The sequence below is a fragment of the Magnolia sinica genome, chromosome 18 (assembly GCF_029962835.1).
Source record: "Magnolia sinica isolate HGM2019 chromosome 18, MsV1, whole genome shotgun sequence".
Classification (NCBI taxonomy): domain Eukaryota; kingdom Viridiplantae; phylum Streptophyta; class Magnoliopsida; order Magnoliales; family Magnoliaceae; genus Magnolia; species Magnolia sinica.
Window position 1 is genome coordinate 11,808,437 of NC_080590.1, and position 15,674 is coordinate 11,824,110.

Sequence of the window (15,674 nt, forward strand, 5' to 3'; positions counted from 1 at the left end):
AATGAGTAATAATTATTTACCTCTGTGTTTCCGGTTAGATTTCCAAGGTGATTTGACCTCCACCTTTCATTTACAGCACTCCTCACGCCACCCGAGGAGAAAAAAGTTAAATTGTGGGGCCCACCTTGATGTTCATGTATTATCCACACCGTCCATCCCTTTAGCCAACTCATTTTAGGACATGAGCCAAAAAAAGAGGCAGATCCAAAGATCAAGTGGACCACACTACTGGAAACAATGGGAATTGAACTCCCACCATTGAAAGCTTCTTGAAGACCCCAGAAGTTTTGGATGAAACTGATATTTTTGTTTCCACTTTATCCATGACTATGTGACCTTATTAACGGGTTGGATGACAAATAAACATCACTGTGGGCCCTAGGGAGAAAACAACTTTCAACCATTGACATTTTAATGATCATTGTTTCCTAAGGTGTGGTCCACTTGAGCTTTTGATTTTCCTCATTTTTGGGCTCATGCCTTAAAATGTATTTTTTTAGAGGATGGATGGTGTGAATAATTCATATATGTCATGGTAGGGCCCACGTATTTAAATCAGTAATAACAACGTTTGTATGGACCGATTTTCGAAACGTAATTCCTGACGACTTTCAAATAGGTGTAGTAAGTAATAATCAGGTAATTCTGTGTATTTACCAGGGAAATTAAAAAATCAAACAGCCCCTAAGGGTTTTATACCCACGCCATCCATCAGAAGTAGGACCCACGTGAGGAACGTGTGGTGTCTGGTGTCCACATGGTCCATATCGTATGGTGGGACCCACCATGAGATGGTGTTTCCACCCATGCTGTCCTAACCTCTTGGATGCGCTGGGCATTTTTAAAAAGAGAGAGAGAGAGAGAGAGAGAGCCGTCAGCTTGATTCAATATTTTTGGTGGGCCACTTATGTAGGCCCCACCTTAATGTATGTGTCTAATCCACGCCGTCCATTTCATTCCCCAGCTTATTTTAAGCGTTGAGCTGAAAAATGAAGTGAATCTGATTTTCTGGCGGGCCATACCATAGAAAACAGTATTTTTTACCGTTGAAATTCACCTTGATGTTCCTATACACCAAAATACCTCAAATAGTGGGCTCGTTTGGACTGTCTTGAGCCATGGAATCCAATGGATGGGCTGGATTTTTCTGAAACAGGCCCTACATGTGAAAAACCTTAGAAAAACTCAAAATAAAAAAATAATAATAATGCAAGGCAGTAGCTTTTCCATTCATTCAGGTCCCTGTGACCTTATTAACAGATTGGACGGTAGATAAATGTTATGGTGGGCCCCACATGTAACCCACCTTGATGTATTTATTTTATTTCCACGCCGTCCATCCGCGTTTTAGCAACACCGCCCATCCAAACGTCCAGCGTCTGGACGCTGGACACGCTGGACTGGCCTGGATATATATACACATATTATATAATATATATAATATATTATAATATAATTTATATATTATAAAATATAGTATGGTGGGCCCCACGTGGCGACTCACCTATTTTGAGATAAGGTGGGCTGATGTATCAGACGTCAGCCCGCTAGGTGGACCCCCCATATAAACTGTCCATCCAAACGGGGTGTACATACACACCATCCATGTAATTGGTGGGCCACGTGTGTGGACCCTACCGTGATGTATATGTTGCACCCAAACCGTCCAATCCTTTGGCAAGCTTGTCTTACATGCTAGAGACTAAAAAATAAATTAGATCTAAAGTTCAAGTGGACCCCACCATCAACATGGATAGTGACATCCACCGCTTAAAACTTTTAAGGGCTGCAGTAGTTTCCAGTAAGCTGATATTTGTCGTCACTTCATCTATCAATATGTTAACTTATGAATGGGTTGGATTTGTGAACTACAGATTGGTGGGCCCAACGAATGATTATGAATGTCTTAGGGAGGGTAAATCCCTCAACTTATGTGTGTGGTGTGGCCCACACAAGCCATGGATTGACTTGATTTTTATGTCCCAGTGGCCCCACCATGATGTGTGTATATGACCCACTTGTGCGGCCCATTGGTGCAGCCCACTTGATGTGTATATGACCCACTTGTGGAGCCCATTGGTGTAGCCCACTTGATGACCCACTTGTGCGACCCATTGGTGCAGCCCAGTTGATGTGTATATGGCCCACTTGTGCTACCCATTGATGTAGTCCACTTGATGCATATTGGCCCATTGGTGTGGTCCATATGACGGGGCCCACCTGCTTGAATCTGAGGCCCATGGGCAAGGCCCATTGTGATGTATTTGCGGCTTATGGGCAAGGCCCATCGTGATATGTATTAGGCCCATGATACGTGGCCCGTTTGATGCATATGAGACCTATTTGTAGGGCCCACCTGTTATGAGGCCCATTGATGTCGTCCACTTAATGTGTATAAGGCCCATTGGTGCGACCCACTTGTCGTATATGAGGCCCATGGTGTGGCCCATTGATGCAGCCCACTTGATGTATGAGGCTCATTGGTGCGGCCCGTGGATACAACCTACTTAATGTATATTTGAGGCCCATATATGAGGACCAATGTGATGTATTCATGACCCATGTGCCGAGGCCTATTGCGACATGCTGGAGGCCCATTATGATGTATTTCTGGACCATTTGGCAAGGTCCTATGAGATGTATTTTTTAACCCATGTGCTGCGGCCCATTATGATGAACATGAGTTCCATGAGCGAGGCCCAATGTGATGCATAAGCGACCCATGAGTGAGACCCATAGTAATATGTATTAGGTCCTTGTGTGAGGCCATGGGCCCATGATACGTTTGGCTCTATGTGGACCACTCATTGGGAGCAATGTTAGTTAAAAGGCCACATTGATGGACAGTGATGATTTAATGTCCACATTGTGACCTTCCCTTAGGCCTAGATAGGCCCATTCTCATCGTTCCCCAATGGGTTAACTCAAACGCTTGGGCCCCTTTGATATTGTTTGATCCATCATCGGTCATCCATCTATAAACCCCGCCTTGGGGCCGATTGCCGATTAGCAATCGAGGCCGATTATCGTGACCGATTGCCGATTAGCAATCGAGGTTGAATATCGTGACCGATTGCCGATTCCGATTGTCGAGACCGATTATCGATCGATTCTGATTATCGGGCCGATTGCTGATTTCGATTGTCGAGGCCGAGTATCTTGGTTGAGTCAGATTGTCGAGGCCGATTCTGATTATCGAGGTCAATTCCGTTTGTCGAGGCCTAATGTAATGTATATAAGGCTATGGAGCCCATTGTGGTGTATATTAGGCCCGTGTTAGATGCCCATTGTGATGTATATGTGGGTCATGTGATGCGACCCACTTGATGTATATGAGGCCTAATGTGATGTATTTATGACCATCCATTGAGGCCCACCTCGATGTGTTGCATAATGGACTGTGTGATAGGCTCATTGCGATGTGCTTGGGGCCCATGGGTTGTGGCCCATTGTGATGTATTCGGTGCCCATGGGACATGGCACATCCGATGTATATAGACCCATTGTGATGTATTCGGTGCCCATGGGACGTGGCCCATCCGATGTATATAGGCCGATGTGATGTATTCGGTGCCCATGGGACGTGGCCCATCCGATGTATATAGGCCCATGTGATGCAACCCATTATGATTGTATGAGACCCATTGTGGTGTATTTGAGGGCCAGGCTATGGAGCCTATTGTGATATATGTTAGGCCCATGTAAAAGGCTCATCGTGATGTGTATCAAGCTCTTGAGTGAGGCCTATAGTGTTGTATTTTTTACCCTCTTGTGAGGCCATGGGTCCACTATATGTTAGGCTCTATGTGGGTCATTTCTTGGGGGCAATGTTGGTTAAACGTCCACGTTATCGAGGTCGATTATTGATGCCGGTTATTGAAACTGATTATGAGTATGTGACAGCATAACATCATGATACACACCCATACGCATCACCTGCATGTTTGTTATGAGATGTGATTGACCATTACATATGACATTGGGCAGGTTGTTATGAGACTCCTAGATAGGCGGAGGTTATCTCACATGAGTGCACAGTATGTGCAGGATTGATGCATGACTGGATTGTATGACTCATGCATCTTGCATTGTGATTATTGTACGCCCTAGTGACATCAGGGTCGTAGCCTCCACGGGTATATCGTGGATGACCAGATTGGACACTAGAAATCTGTTACTAGCATCGGGCTGCAATAAATGGCCCTGGGTGAAAATCTTTAAACCCTCTTGGTACCAGAGGACACCCCAACGTCGAGATCGAGTGGATATATATGAGCACTTGAGGGCCGAATACCAGGAGGCCGCGTCTACCACTATGTTGTGGTTGGTTGGGAGGGGGTGTGGCCTTACCTGCCCGATGGTTGGGGGCATTACTAGGCTGAGTTTAAGCAGCTCGTAAATGGGTTCGCTATCGATGTGCCGGATAGGTATTGACAGACTATTGGAAGACAGATAGTGAGGTTTCTTACGCTCACTTGGACTGTGCTGCTGGGAGAGGGGCAATGCCATTTGGAGTGTACTAAACCCCGATGATGATCCCAGAGAGGAACCGTATCGATATGTGGACTTATTGAGTAAGAGTTGCATACTCATTCATTCACTATCCACTCGGGCTGGTGGTGGGCAACTAGTTGTTACATGTATTTTCGCAATGACCAAAATTTTGGTTGGGGTGCGCGACTAACTTGAGATCGGGAGTTTACCACATTGTGTCTGACTATCCAAATTTAAGTATGGGACTGGTTTGGATAGAAGTCTCTTATGGTGGACTCCGTAGCCTGCGATACTACGTACTATCATCCCGATTTCACAACTCCAGCATGGTCATTCCATTCGCACCGCATATTGCATTACATGCACAACATATGGCATTTTGGGTTACTGTGTTTCTGCATTTATATGACCTAGATACGACATCTGATATTTGGTTCTTTATGACTTCTCATTTGCATAACTTATCTGTATTCTGTACTTTGATATTATATGATTTATGAGCTTATTAGTATTTTCGCCTTGATTACTCTACTATTGCTTACTTGACACTTACTTTGTGCACACACTTTCATCACTCTCTAAGCTTTTTATAAGCTTATACACGATAGATGCGTGCAGGTGGCGTTAGGTCGTAGCAGTGTTGAGCTTGGAGCATGCAGCGGACTTCTGGAGTTTTGATTTTTGACATATATATTTCCCTTTCAGCACTGTATTCAAATGTTTATATTAGTGGATATGTGATGATGATGTTGCCTTTGTGATTTGGGTATACTTGTGGTTATGCTTCTTACGAGTAAAATGTACATTGAAAAATCCTCTTTGTAGGATCCCATGATCGAAACCTGGCATATGGGCCCTGGGAGCCGAGAATGGGATACTATGGAGGCTGTCGGCACCGGATTCGACAATCGAGATTCCTGTGAATCCGATTTCCGGATTTGGGGCGTGACAGAGCTCACTTGCCATTTCAGGTTGGCATGCGTCGCATTCTCCATTCTGCCAGTTGTGGAATGGAGTTTTCCCACTATCCAAAAAAAGCGCCCAATCCCAATTAGTCCGTGCCTTTTTATATGGGATGCAGTGACAACTTGTTTCATTTCAATAAGCCTTCCCTTTTTTAAAAATGGTTCATCGAGGTAGTCCTAGATGATCATCTAGACTCATGGTAGCAAGATTCAATTCAAATAGGAAAAATCAATATGACAGATTGTTCCATTTCAATAAGCCTTCCCTTCTATTTTTTATTCATCCAAGCAGTCCTAGATGGCCATGTAGACTTGTAGTGGCAAGATTCAATTTAAATAGGAAAATCATATCCCACGTATTTCTTGCCAATCTGCACTCAAGACCTGTTGATGTATGGAATTTTGGAATAGGTGATAGGAAGGATTGGATGGCGGTGAGGTTTGTTCTGAATGCAATAAATGCTAAAATTTGTTTTTGCAAGGGAGAGGTGTGCCAAGGGACTTATGTGAGGTTTGGTATCCTGCCTATATCCGTCTAAAAACCTACCTCCTACCGGACTAGTGATAAATGTGAATGCAGATTGGACCATCCATCTAGTGGGCCATTATGGATGGGTCATGGTTCAAAACAAGCAATCACAAAATTCTTAAGTTCCAATCATCTGGTCTGCACCCTTTGCATGCCAGCAAAAGAAAAAATACAACAGTCAAAAGAGGTTGGCTGAAGTGGTGGGGTTATCTGATTAGTATGGTTTCTTTGACTGTGGACCATCCCCCTGGGGCACACTAGATGGGAAGATCCTGATCTACCCACAGCATGCCTGATGCTATATCATTGGCAGGAGATTGCTTGGAGTTTTCATTCAAGACGGGATATGCTATCCTTTCGCTGGCATTTATAGGAAAGACTCCACCAAGTTTTAAATTGGTCTGTCAATATCTTATCATTCATCACCTATGGGCTTCATTCACCACTGATGCATCCCATCTTGCCCCTGTATTGGCCTGCTGCAGGGTGATGTGGCCGAACCATTCATGGGTGATACTGGTATGAATTGGGCAATTCATAACAATCTCAGATGAACTTTAAACCTTGTTAACCATCCCTCAGACCATCAAAATGGTGCAATTTTTTTATGTCATTGACGGTGGGCCAATCACATGGACCGTCCAGTTCACTACCAACTTGGAGTAGCAAGCATGATTGAACATTCCTTTTATTTCAAATTGCATCCCGCTGTTTCACTCATCCATCCAGCTCACTTCGGGACGATATTGTTAGCCACACCGACCTAAATCTAGACATCTAAATCCAGACATTAATGCATTATCATGCAAGTAGTAACAATATCTTATCACACTTCTAAATAGAAGGAATAAATAAACAAATATCATCGACTGCTGTATACCACATGAATAAGACCGGTACAAGTAATAATAATCAAGTATACAAGCATCCCCAGGTACGAGCATTTCTGCAGCAATGATCCATCAAAATCTAGGACAAGGCCTGTTAACAATGTATGTAGGATACAATGGGGCATTTCATCCCAAACATAGAATTACGCTTTTAAGGGATTGGTGTGGTGAAACGCAATTTTAGTTTCATATGTTTCATTTCTCAAAAACGGGGAGAGAGAGAGAGAGAGAGAGAGAGAGAGAGAGACTTGGAGCAATTACAATAAAATGAAATTTGCAAAAGATAATACAAATTTTTAATCCCGTGTAGGCTAAAGTCAATGAACGGGATTGTTAAATCCATGAGAAATTATCAACAGGCTAAGTGATTTTCTTTCAGCTATAATGGAATTGTATGCGTTAAACTAGACTGGGACTGCTGTTGGAGCAGGAGTGACTCTGTTTTCAACTGGGATCTCCACAAACTCGGAAAGAATCGCTCGGAACTCATCACCCGTCATCGTTTCCTTCTCGATAAGTACCTCCACAATCTTGTCAATGGCTTCACGGTTGTTTCGAATGTGGCTCAATGCAATTTCATATGCACTGTCTGAGATCCGCTTTATAGCAGAATCAATGTCCTCGGCAAGCCTCTCCGACATCGAATTCCTGGCCATCATTCTCATGATAATGTCTGCACTTTGTGCGGATGAGTCCATAAGTGACCATGGGCCAATCTCGGACATTCCAAATGTTGTCACCATCTGCAACCGCGCAGACAAACATTTATTTCAGTGAAATGGTGAAAGCAATCTCCTGATAGCGAATGGATGTCCGCTAAGTGCAGAACCGTGTTCTGCAATAAAAAATGTATTCCTGGCACTTAAATCTCGAAATTTTGCCACCGATGCTCCACCTCCGTCCTAACCCACGGTGATTCAGAGCCTTCATCCAGTAGGCCTGACCATGGATTGCTCATGGTAGGGGAAAGAATCCCATTGATCATAGATCCTCACCATCCATACAAATGTGTTGAATGTGTAGGCCGCATTTCTAACCATCCAATGGACAATGAAGATCTCTAAGCAGTGGGATTTTTGCCACATGGATCATCTGTGGTGGGACACCTAGATCATGGGCCAGTGAGGTACATGATGCTGGCACATAGCACTCCATTATTATAGGTAAGAGTTCTTTTCTGCTGATGACTCAAATGGAGGACGGTTGTGAAAGAAAGTTAGAGTCACCTGCTTGGCCAAACTAGTGATCTGCTGCAAGTCACCTGCCGCACCAGTGGTTACTTCGGGCTCACCAAAAATCACTTCCTCAGCAGCTCTGCCCCCAAGACCACCAACAATTCTCGCAAACAGTTGCTGCTTAGAGATCAATGTCGGGTCGTCGCTGGGAATGAACCATGTAAGTCCCCGTGCTTGGCCGCGTGGGACAAGTGTGACCTTTTGAACTGCATCATGTCCGGGAGTCAAAGTTCTACAAGAATAAGGTAAACATTAGCTGCATGAACCACGTTTTCTGCCAACGTAATTACAATATAACACAAATGGACTTGAACGAGAACTTCGAAGACAAACTGCAAGCAGCTGGATCTACCAAACAGATTATTTCAGAAAGTATTATGAGATCATGTGAGTCAATGCAATTACAATGCAACCTACCGCCTTGCCTGAAAGTAACTGAAATTAAGAGCAATTGATGATACACTACTGACAAATTAAATGCACAGCAATGTGAAAATTAGGGATCTTGGAGCCAGGCCACTCACACCAAATAAATCAATGGACACGTTTGCCCCTCCCTGGTCGGAGGGCTACACCACAAAACTAAAACCTACACCTCTTGGGATGACTAATTGCAGTAATAAAATTGGCCCCATGCTACTGCCATTATATATAGTAGAGATAATTATTTGCCTGCAGTCTGCCCCTTGAACGCCAGGTAACTATTGATTCAAGCCAGGACAGACAGGTTTCATTGCATCCAGAGACCAGATCCATCAGGCAGAACAGCCTCTCAATGTATCGTGCATATACATCTTGTGCAAGTGTGTAAAGATCAATAAACCATGATAGGTTGCAAAAGTAAAGTGGAGGCTTGACAATGAAAATAAAACCCTCAACAAAATAGAATAAATAGAAACCAATTAAGTGAACCTACGAATAACCAATTGACGACTGATAAACTAAAAAAGAAGCTTTGGTAGTATGCTTTGCACGGTGTGAGGACAGCTGTAAATATAAGAACAACATACTAGGATTCACTGCAGGAAACTAGCTTTCTAAGAGTTTGAGAAGCTTTGAGCAGAAGTGTCTTTACATAAGAAATCTAGTGATGCAATTCACAAAGCAAAAGGATTAATATTGAATTTACTCACCAGGAAAAACAGACTTGACAAGGAAAGAAGACATGCCGGAAACTACAAGTTTATACCACATTGACCAAACTTCTGACATGCGTACATTTTGTACATATCTTGAAACACTCTGGATTGGATTGTGGAGATGTGCAGTTTTTCAGAATTTGAACAACTCAAACATTCTTGGCCCCTCGCCCATTTTTTCTCCCAGTCCTTGATTGATGGATTTTGACTGTGCCCTTTGTGCTACTCATCATCATTGCGGGTTTGCATGGTCATATTTGGGTCTAAGAGATATTGGAGCGCAGTCTACATGATTCATTGTCACAAGTCTTGATGTATTCTGATTTGAATCGAGCTCAGCAAATTTGGACTTGAACGCTGTTGAAGAAGCTCATTGTTTGTTATGAGATAAGATTAATGTTATCCATCAAGACTTTCATTCATCGGAACGTTATCAATAAAGCACATCTGCTTTTCGTAAACTTTTTCTCAGTTCTCTCTTTGGCATCATTAGCAGCTTGAGTTAGTGGCCTCAATATGCTGTTAGATGAATTGTTAAGGAGAAAGACATTTGGTTTCCCTCAAAGCAGCAAACTTGAAGGTTCATGAAACCAGCAAGCTTCAAAACAACTATAAATTAAGGCGCGCTAGCGCATTTTACCTTGGTGATAAGCTTTGAAGCCATGCTGAAAAACGTAAGGTAGTGGGCAACAGCTTTGAAGAAGCTGTTTCTTGCTGGCTGAAAAGCCGTTGCGTACGTTGGCGCTCGGTAGTTTTTCGGCTTGCTGGATGCTAAAAAGCCTATTACTAAAACGTGCTAGCGCGCTCATAGCACCACTAGGAGTGAGCGAGAGCCATAATACAAAGGAGGAGGAAAATGACTAGTAAGGGCCTGTTCTGAGAAGCAGAAATTCATGGGAAAAGAATTTGTAATCATTATTAACTAATACTTTCCCAAGGTTATTGAGAAATGGATTCCAACAGATTCCGTTTACGATTGTATGTTTGATTTGCAAGTGGAAATCTCTAATTCACCTCACAACAATCACCTATAATTTTGAGTTTGAGAATTGGAGAAGTGGAAAAGTGTAATAATTAGACCACAGAATCTATGGTTTTCTTTGCAAACCAAACATGAAAAAACATCATTTCAAAGGAAAACTTCTTCGTTTCCTTTGTTTTTCCATGGATTCTCACATATCGAACAGGCCCTAATAGACATAAAGGGAGTTCTTTTCATGCAATTAATTGGAGGACAAAGCGAGGACATCTATGAACAGATTAAGGTTGGGAGCAGCAGAGGAGATAAGGCCATTTACAAGATTGAATCTAGGCACAAGAGATGTTGGAAGTTTTTAAGCAAATTTCGGACAAAAAAAAGTAATATGTACAGCTATCAAATGACATCCAAGACGAACATGAAAACCGAGGAGTTGCATGAAATGAGAAAATAAAATCAGAAAGCACAATAGAGAAACAATCAATAGTAAAATAATCAGGTTTATAGAAAAATTGTAGATTGATCGGAGCATATAAGACTATTCAAGAAGTTTTGTATGTACAAAGTAACAACATAAGCAGAGGTTATTCTCTTCTTACCCGCAAATTGCATGGCCAACCTCATGGTATGCCACCAGGCTTTTGCTCTTCCCATCTGTCATAACTGTTCCTTCCATTCCGGCCACAATTCTATCAATTGAATCATCGATCTCTTTTGATGAAATCTCCGTCTTCCCACGACGACCGGCCAATATAGCTGCTTCATTTAAAAGGTTTGCAAGGTCTGCTCCACTAAAACCAGGTGTTCTCATGGCTATCACATCAAGCGAAACATCGCCATCGAACTTCTTATTGCTACCATGCACTTTTAATATCTCTGTTCGTCCACGGACATCTGGAACATCAACTGTTACCTGCACCAGCATTTTTCAGAAATCAAATATCTGTTAGACACATGAAATTGCTAAGAATTAGTCCAAGTGAAACTCATGCCCTACAGCATCAACGAAAGCAATAACGGTAACGACCCACAAAAAGAAATACATGCTAACCTGTCTGTCAAAGCGACCAGGTCTTAACAAAGCAGAATCAAGAATGTCCGCACGGTTAGTCGCTGCAATTACAATGATACCAGTGTTGCCTTCAAAACCATCCATTTCAGTCAAAAGTTGATTAAGAGTTTGTTCCCTTTCATCGTTCCCTCCGCCTATACCTGTTCCTCTTTGCCTACCAACAGCATCAATTTCATCAACAAACACAATGCATGGAGCATTCTCCTTAGCCTTCTTGAAAAGATCACGTACTCGTGAAGCACCAACACCAACAAACATCTCTACAAACTCAGATCCTGAAATTGAGAAAAATGGAACACCTGCTTCACCGGCAATCGCCTTGGCAAGCAAGGTCTTTCCAGTTCCTGGAGGCCCAATTAAGAGAACACCCTTGGGAATTCGGGCACCGATTGCAGTAAATCTCTCTGGTTTCTTCAGAAACTCCACCACTTCCATGAAATCCTGTTTTGCTTCATCTACTCCAGCAACATCATCAAATGTCACGCCCGTGTTTGGTTCCATTTGAAACTTGGCTTTAGATTGGCCAAAGGCAAGGGGAAAGCCAGGGCCTCCAGGCCCACCAATACCTCCAGATGACCGCCTTGACAGAAGAAACAACCCTCCAATCAGGATTAGAGGGAAAGCCAGATTTCCAATCAAGTTAAACAAAAGAGACCCCGAGTCTTCCTGAGCATTATGTGCTGCAAAGTCGATATTCTTCTCTCTGAACTTCTGAAGGAGCTCCTGACTGAGCCCCGGGAGCTGTACACGTACCCGCTGCACTCGATTACCCAACTCAGGAGAAATAGCTTCAACAATTGCTATGGTGCCATTCTCAAACAGATCCACTTTTTTCACTCTATCCTTGTCCAGGTACTCCAAAAACCTCGAATACGACATTCTTGATGATGATACACCTTGGTCATCAGCATAAGCATTCCCAGCACCAACTAAAGCAGGTAAACCAATCCCGACATTCCCAAGCAACAACTTTAGAAATCCTCTTCTTCCTTCATGCTTCCTCTGGTCCAAAGAAGCCGTAACAGAGACTGATCTAGATGCTATACCCAATGGAGGAAGGCTTGAGGAAGGAGCCAAATGCCTACCAAAGAAGTCTTTGCTCAAAATTAGTTTTGTGCCAGTGGAGAATCCATTTGCAATGAGGCATGCCGATGAGGCCGACATCTATATAAATCAAAAGAAAGCTTCTGGAGCAGGAAGGTAACACTGTAACCAAAGAGGAGGCAAAAGTGAGAGCCTAACAAACACAGGAAGTTGCCACTACCTACAGAAACATGAGTTACTCAAATTTCGACTACAAAATGGAATGAACATGTGGACTATTAGAAGAGTATCACCGCTAGAAAAGAAAAGAAAAGAAAAAATACCATCTAGAAAAACATTTCTGTAATCGTATGAGCTGCGAAATCTTTACATAAAATGTCAAATCTTCGCGAGTAGAGAGTAGACATAATAATATCGGCAAAGAACATTGGGTATAAAGCATGGTCATGAGAGCATAATAAAATGTCTGTCTAGACATTTATGGTTTATCATTTGACTATTTTTTAGGGAAAAAAAATCTTTATGAAACTTGGACAACCACCAGCCAAAATAAAAAATAAAAAATAAAAACAAAAAGATGTAAAGAACCTCTAAATTGCATGATAGAGGGAAGAGTCTAATGGTTTGAATCAGCGAATTGACCAAGACAAGCCTATCTGGAATGTCTATATGCTTACCAACAAAAAAGAAAGAAAGACAAGAAACAACAATCTGTCACATCTACATTGTTGGTTTTTGTGAAGTAGAAACTGGAAAAAATAAAAATAAAAAAAAATGAAACCACACAAGCAAAAAAGAAAAAGAAAAAGAACAAGCCAATGGAAACGTGTGCTTGTACCTTACACATTATGAAGGAATACTATTAAAGTATAATAATCAAGAAACATCATAAACAAAACAAAAGGTAATCTAATGCACTTGACCCTAATATCTAACCTTAACACTATGATTCCATGGCTGGAACTAAATGTCACCTAATGTCAACATATTGATATACAATGCCTCCAAAGTTCTAATGGTTCAACATCTTTCACAATCGGGTAGGCAAATATCAAAAGAAACAAAGTAAACAATATGTAGAAGAGGCAAGGTGGAGCAGTCTACCTGAAGTCTAGTCCAACAGGACTAAAGCTCATGCTCACCCACAACTGCCCCCCATAGCTTTTAAAAGTGCCTTCCCCAAAAGCTGCAGGAAGACTACATATCTACAACCCTCTTGGTTATGAGAAAAAATTTGAACCCTAAACAGCAGACCTAAACATACTCACTTTCTGCACATTGGCAATAAAATATCCACTTCTGTGTGGATTTGACTCGCATTGAATGCAGTAACAAGAGCAAATAGATCGAAAATCTCCCAATACAATATCCATGACGCTCACACCTAAGACCTAACTGTTCAAATTGCTCTAGCTTATACACGCAATTGAATAAAAGAAGAAAAGATTGCTTTTAAAAAAAGGAAGAAGAAGAAGAAAAGACTACCGATTCAAGGAATTTGTAAACTCTGTCAGATTGCACTCTAGCAATAAAACTCTAATTCCATCAATCGTGAGGTGAAGATTCTGACTCCTATGGAGACACAACTCTCCACGCTGATTTGTGTAATCCTTTCAAGTAATTATACACAACTGGCTAAAACTAACTGTAAATAAAGGAATTGCAGTGTGCTGATGCATCAGGACATGTATAGTTTCCTTACTCATACGTGATTTGGCGATCCAGATTATTGATCTGATTTGCTCCACTGTGAATGGGGGTTGCCAGAAAAAAGCTTCCAGATTGGAAGATCCTAGCCACCTGACGTTTGGCATCTTCCATCTCACTGTTCTATTTTGTATTAACCATGTATTTGTAGATAAAAGGGTTGGGTCTACAAGAATTTCTTAGGTATTTCTCATCCATGGTGTGGCCCATCAGATCAATGGTGCTGGATCACCAAACAATGGCCCGCTAGTATGTGCCCTGAGAATCTTGACGCTCCGCATGCCCTAACCCATCAGGACCTGACAATTCCTCTTTGTACACATATGACCTCGATAGAACCTAAACCTAATCTTCCAATCCAATCATTTGAATCCAATTCCTGCAAAACGCCAGATTTCCTAACTCCAATTATGGGCTGTTCTCATCTCCAGCAGCAAGGAAAAAAATTGCAGTTTTTGGATTATTACTCGTCATCTCAGCCTTATTCCAGCTAACTGGGTTGGCTACACGAATCCTGTTCCGCCATTCCACTCTATAGGTCATAAAATCTGGATTATGCTTTTCATAAAATTCTCGAAAATCATAATTAAAAAAAAAAAATAAAAAATTTACTCCTTTCGATGGAAAAGAGCTCTTTCTTTCTAATATATAATAGAAAAGAGCCCTATTTAACAACTTTTGCAAGATCTTCTAACAGTAGAAACTACAAAATTACATATTATTTTCTCCACTCCTGAAATAGAGATTTGCCAATCGACAACGGTAAGTTCCATGACGTTAACATAGCAGCAAGGAGTACTTTAAACCCTAATTCCATGCTTTCAGACTCAGAAACACACACCACCTTCAAGAAAACAAACTTCATCAACTATAACAGAATCAGCAGTGAAATTTGCTCATGCAGAAGTTAAAAATTACACAGGACCGATCTTTCATCCCTAGATTTAGCAATATAAAGTTAAAAAATTGCATCTTTTGAAAGAGATTGGAGCAAAATACCTGCCAATTTCACGGAGAGAGTGAGAGAGGGGTGCAGGAGGGAGTGGAAATGGAGAAAAAGAGGAGTTGTGAATTGCTTTTATATCCTTTCTCCTTTGAAGGAGAAATATCGGAAGATTTTTTTTTTCCTTGAGATGGAACAGCGACAGAAAAAACAAAACAGAAATGAAATGAAAATTGGGGGAATTTGAGCCACGATCTTTTATTTGTTCTTGAATGGATAACGTGGCTACTGGCATCGTCATATTCATGAGAGCGCGCCGTGGGTAAACGATAAGAGTGAGATCGGACGGTCCTGGTGGGTTGGATGGGGATTGGACGGTTGTTGCAGTTTTTAAATGGAAAACACTTGGTTGGCTCGCGTTAGCTACCTGCGGCGGTTACTTTCACTCACGTGGGAGAAACGACTTAAACTACGAGAAATCCACGCCGTCTATCAGATGCCCACCTCTTTGTGAGGCTTGATCCCAAAAATCAGGCTTATTCAACACTTTGGTGGGCCACCTCAAAAAATTTATACATAAAACCTCTGAATTCACATGGCATGACCGCCCTGTATTTTAGAATACTGTTATATCTGGGAAATTCATTCGGCCCGTTGAGGCAGACCCCGGATCCAAC

General features: G+C 41.9%; 1 protein-coding gene across 2 annotated transcripts; it reads right to left on the reverse strand.

Moving 5' to 3' along the window:
* Positions 1–7,126: 7,126 nt before the first annotated feature.
* LOC131233924 (ATP-dependent zinc metalloprotease FTSH 2, chloroplastic) lies at positions 7,127–15,246 on the reverse strand. Of its 2 annotated transcripts, none has more exons than XM_058230788.1 (5): positions 15,054–15,246; positions 11,283–12,509; positions 10,831–11,144; positions 8,105–8,345; positions 7,127–7,621 (listed from the first exon to the last, which is right to left on the reverse strand). In XM_058230788.1, the coding sequence occupies exons 2-5, from the start codon at positions 12,465–12,467 to the stop codon at positions 7,283–7,285; spliced, it is 2,079 nt and encodes a 692-aa protein (XP_058086771.1). In that variant the 5' UTR covers positions 12,468–12,509; positions 15,054–15,246; the 3' UTR covers positions 7,127–7,282. The 2 variants fall into 2 exon arrangements, with proteins under 2 accessions (XP_058086771.1, XP_058086772.1); XM_058230789.1 differs by having other exon boundaries at positions 11,283–12,567.
* Positions 15,247–15,674: the final 428 nt, after the last annotated feature.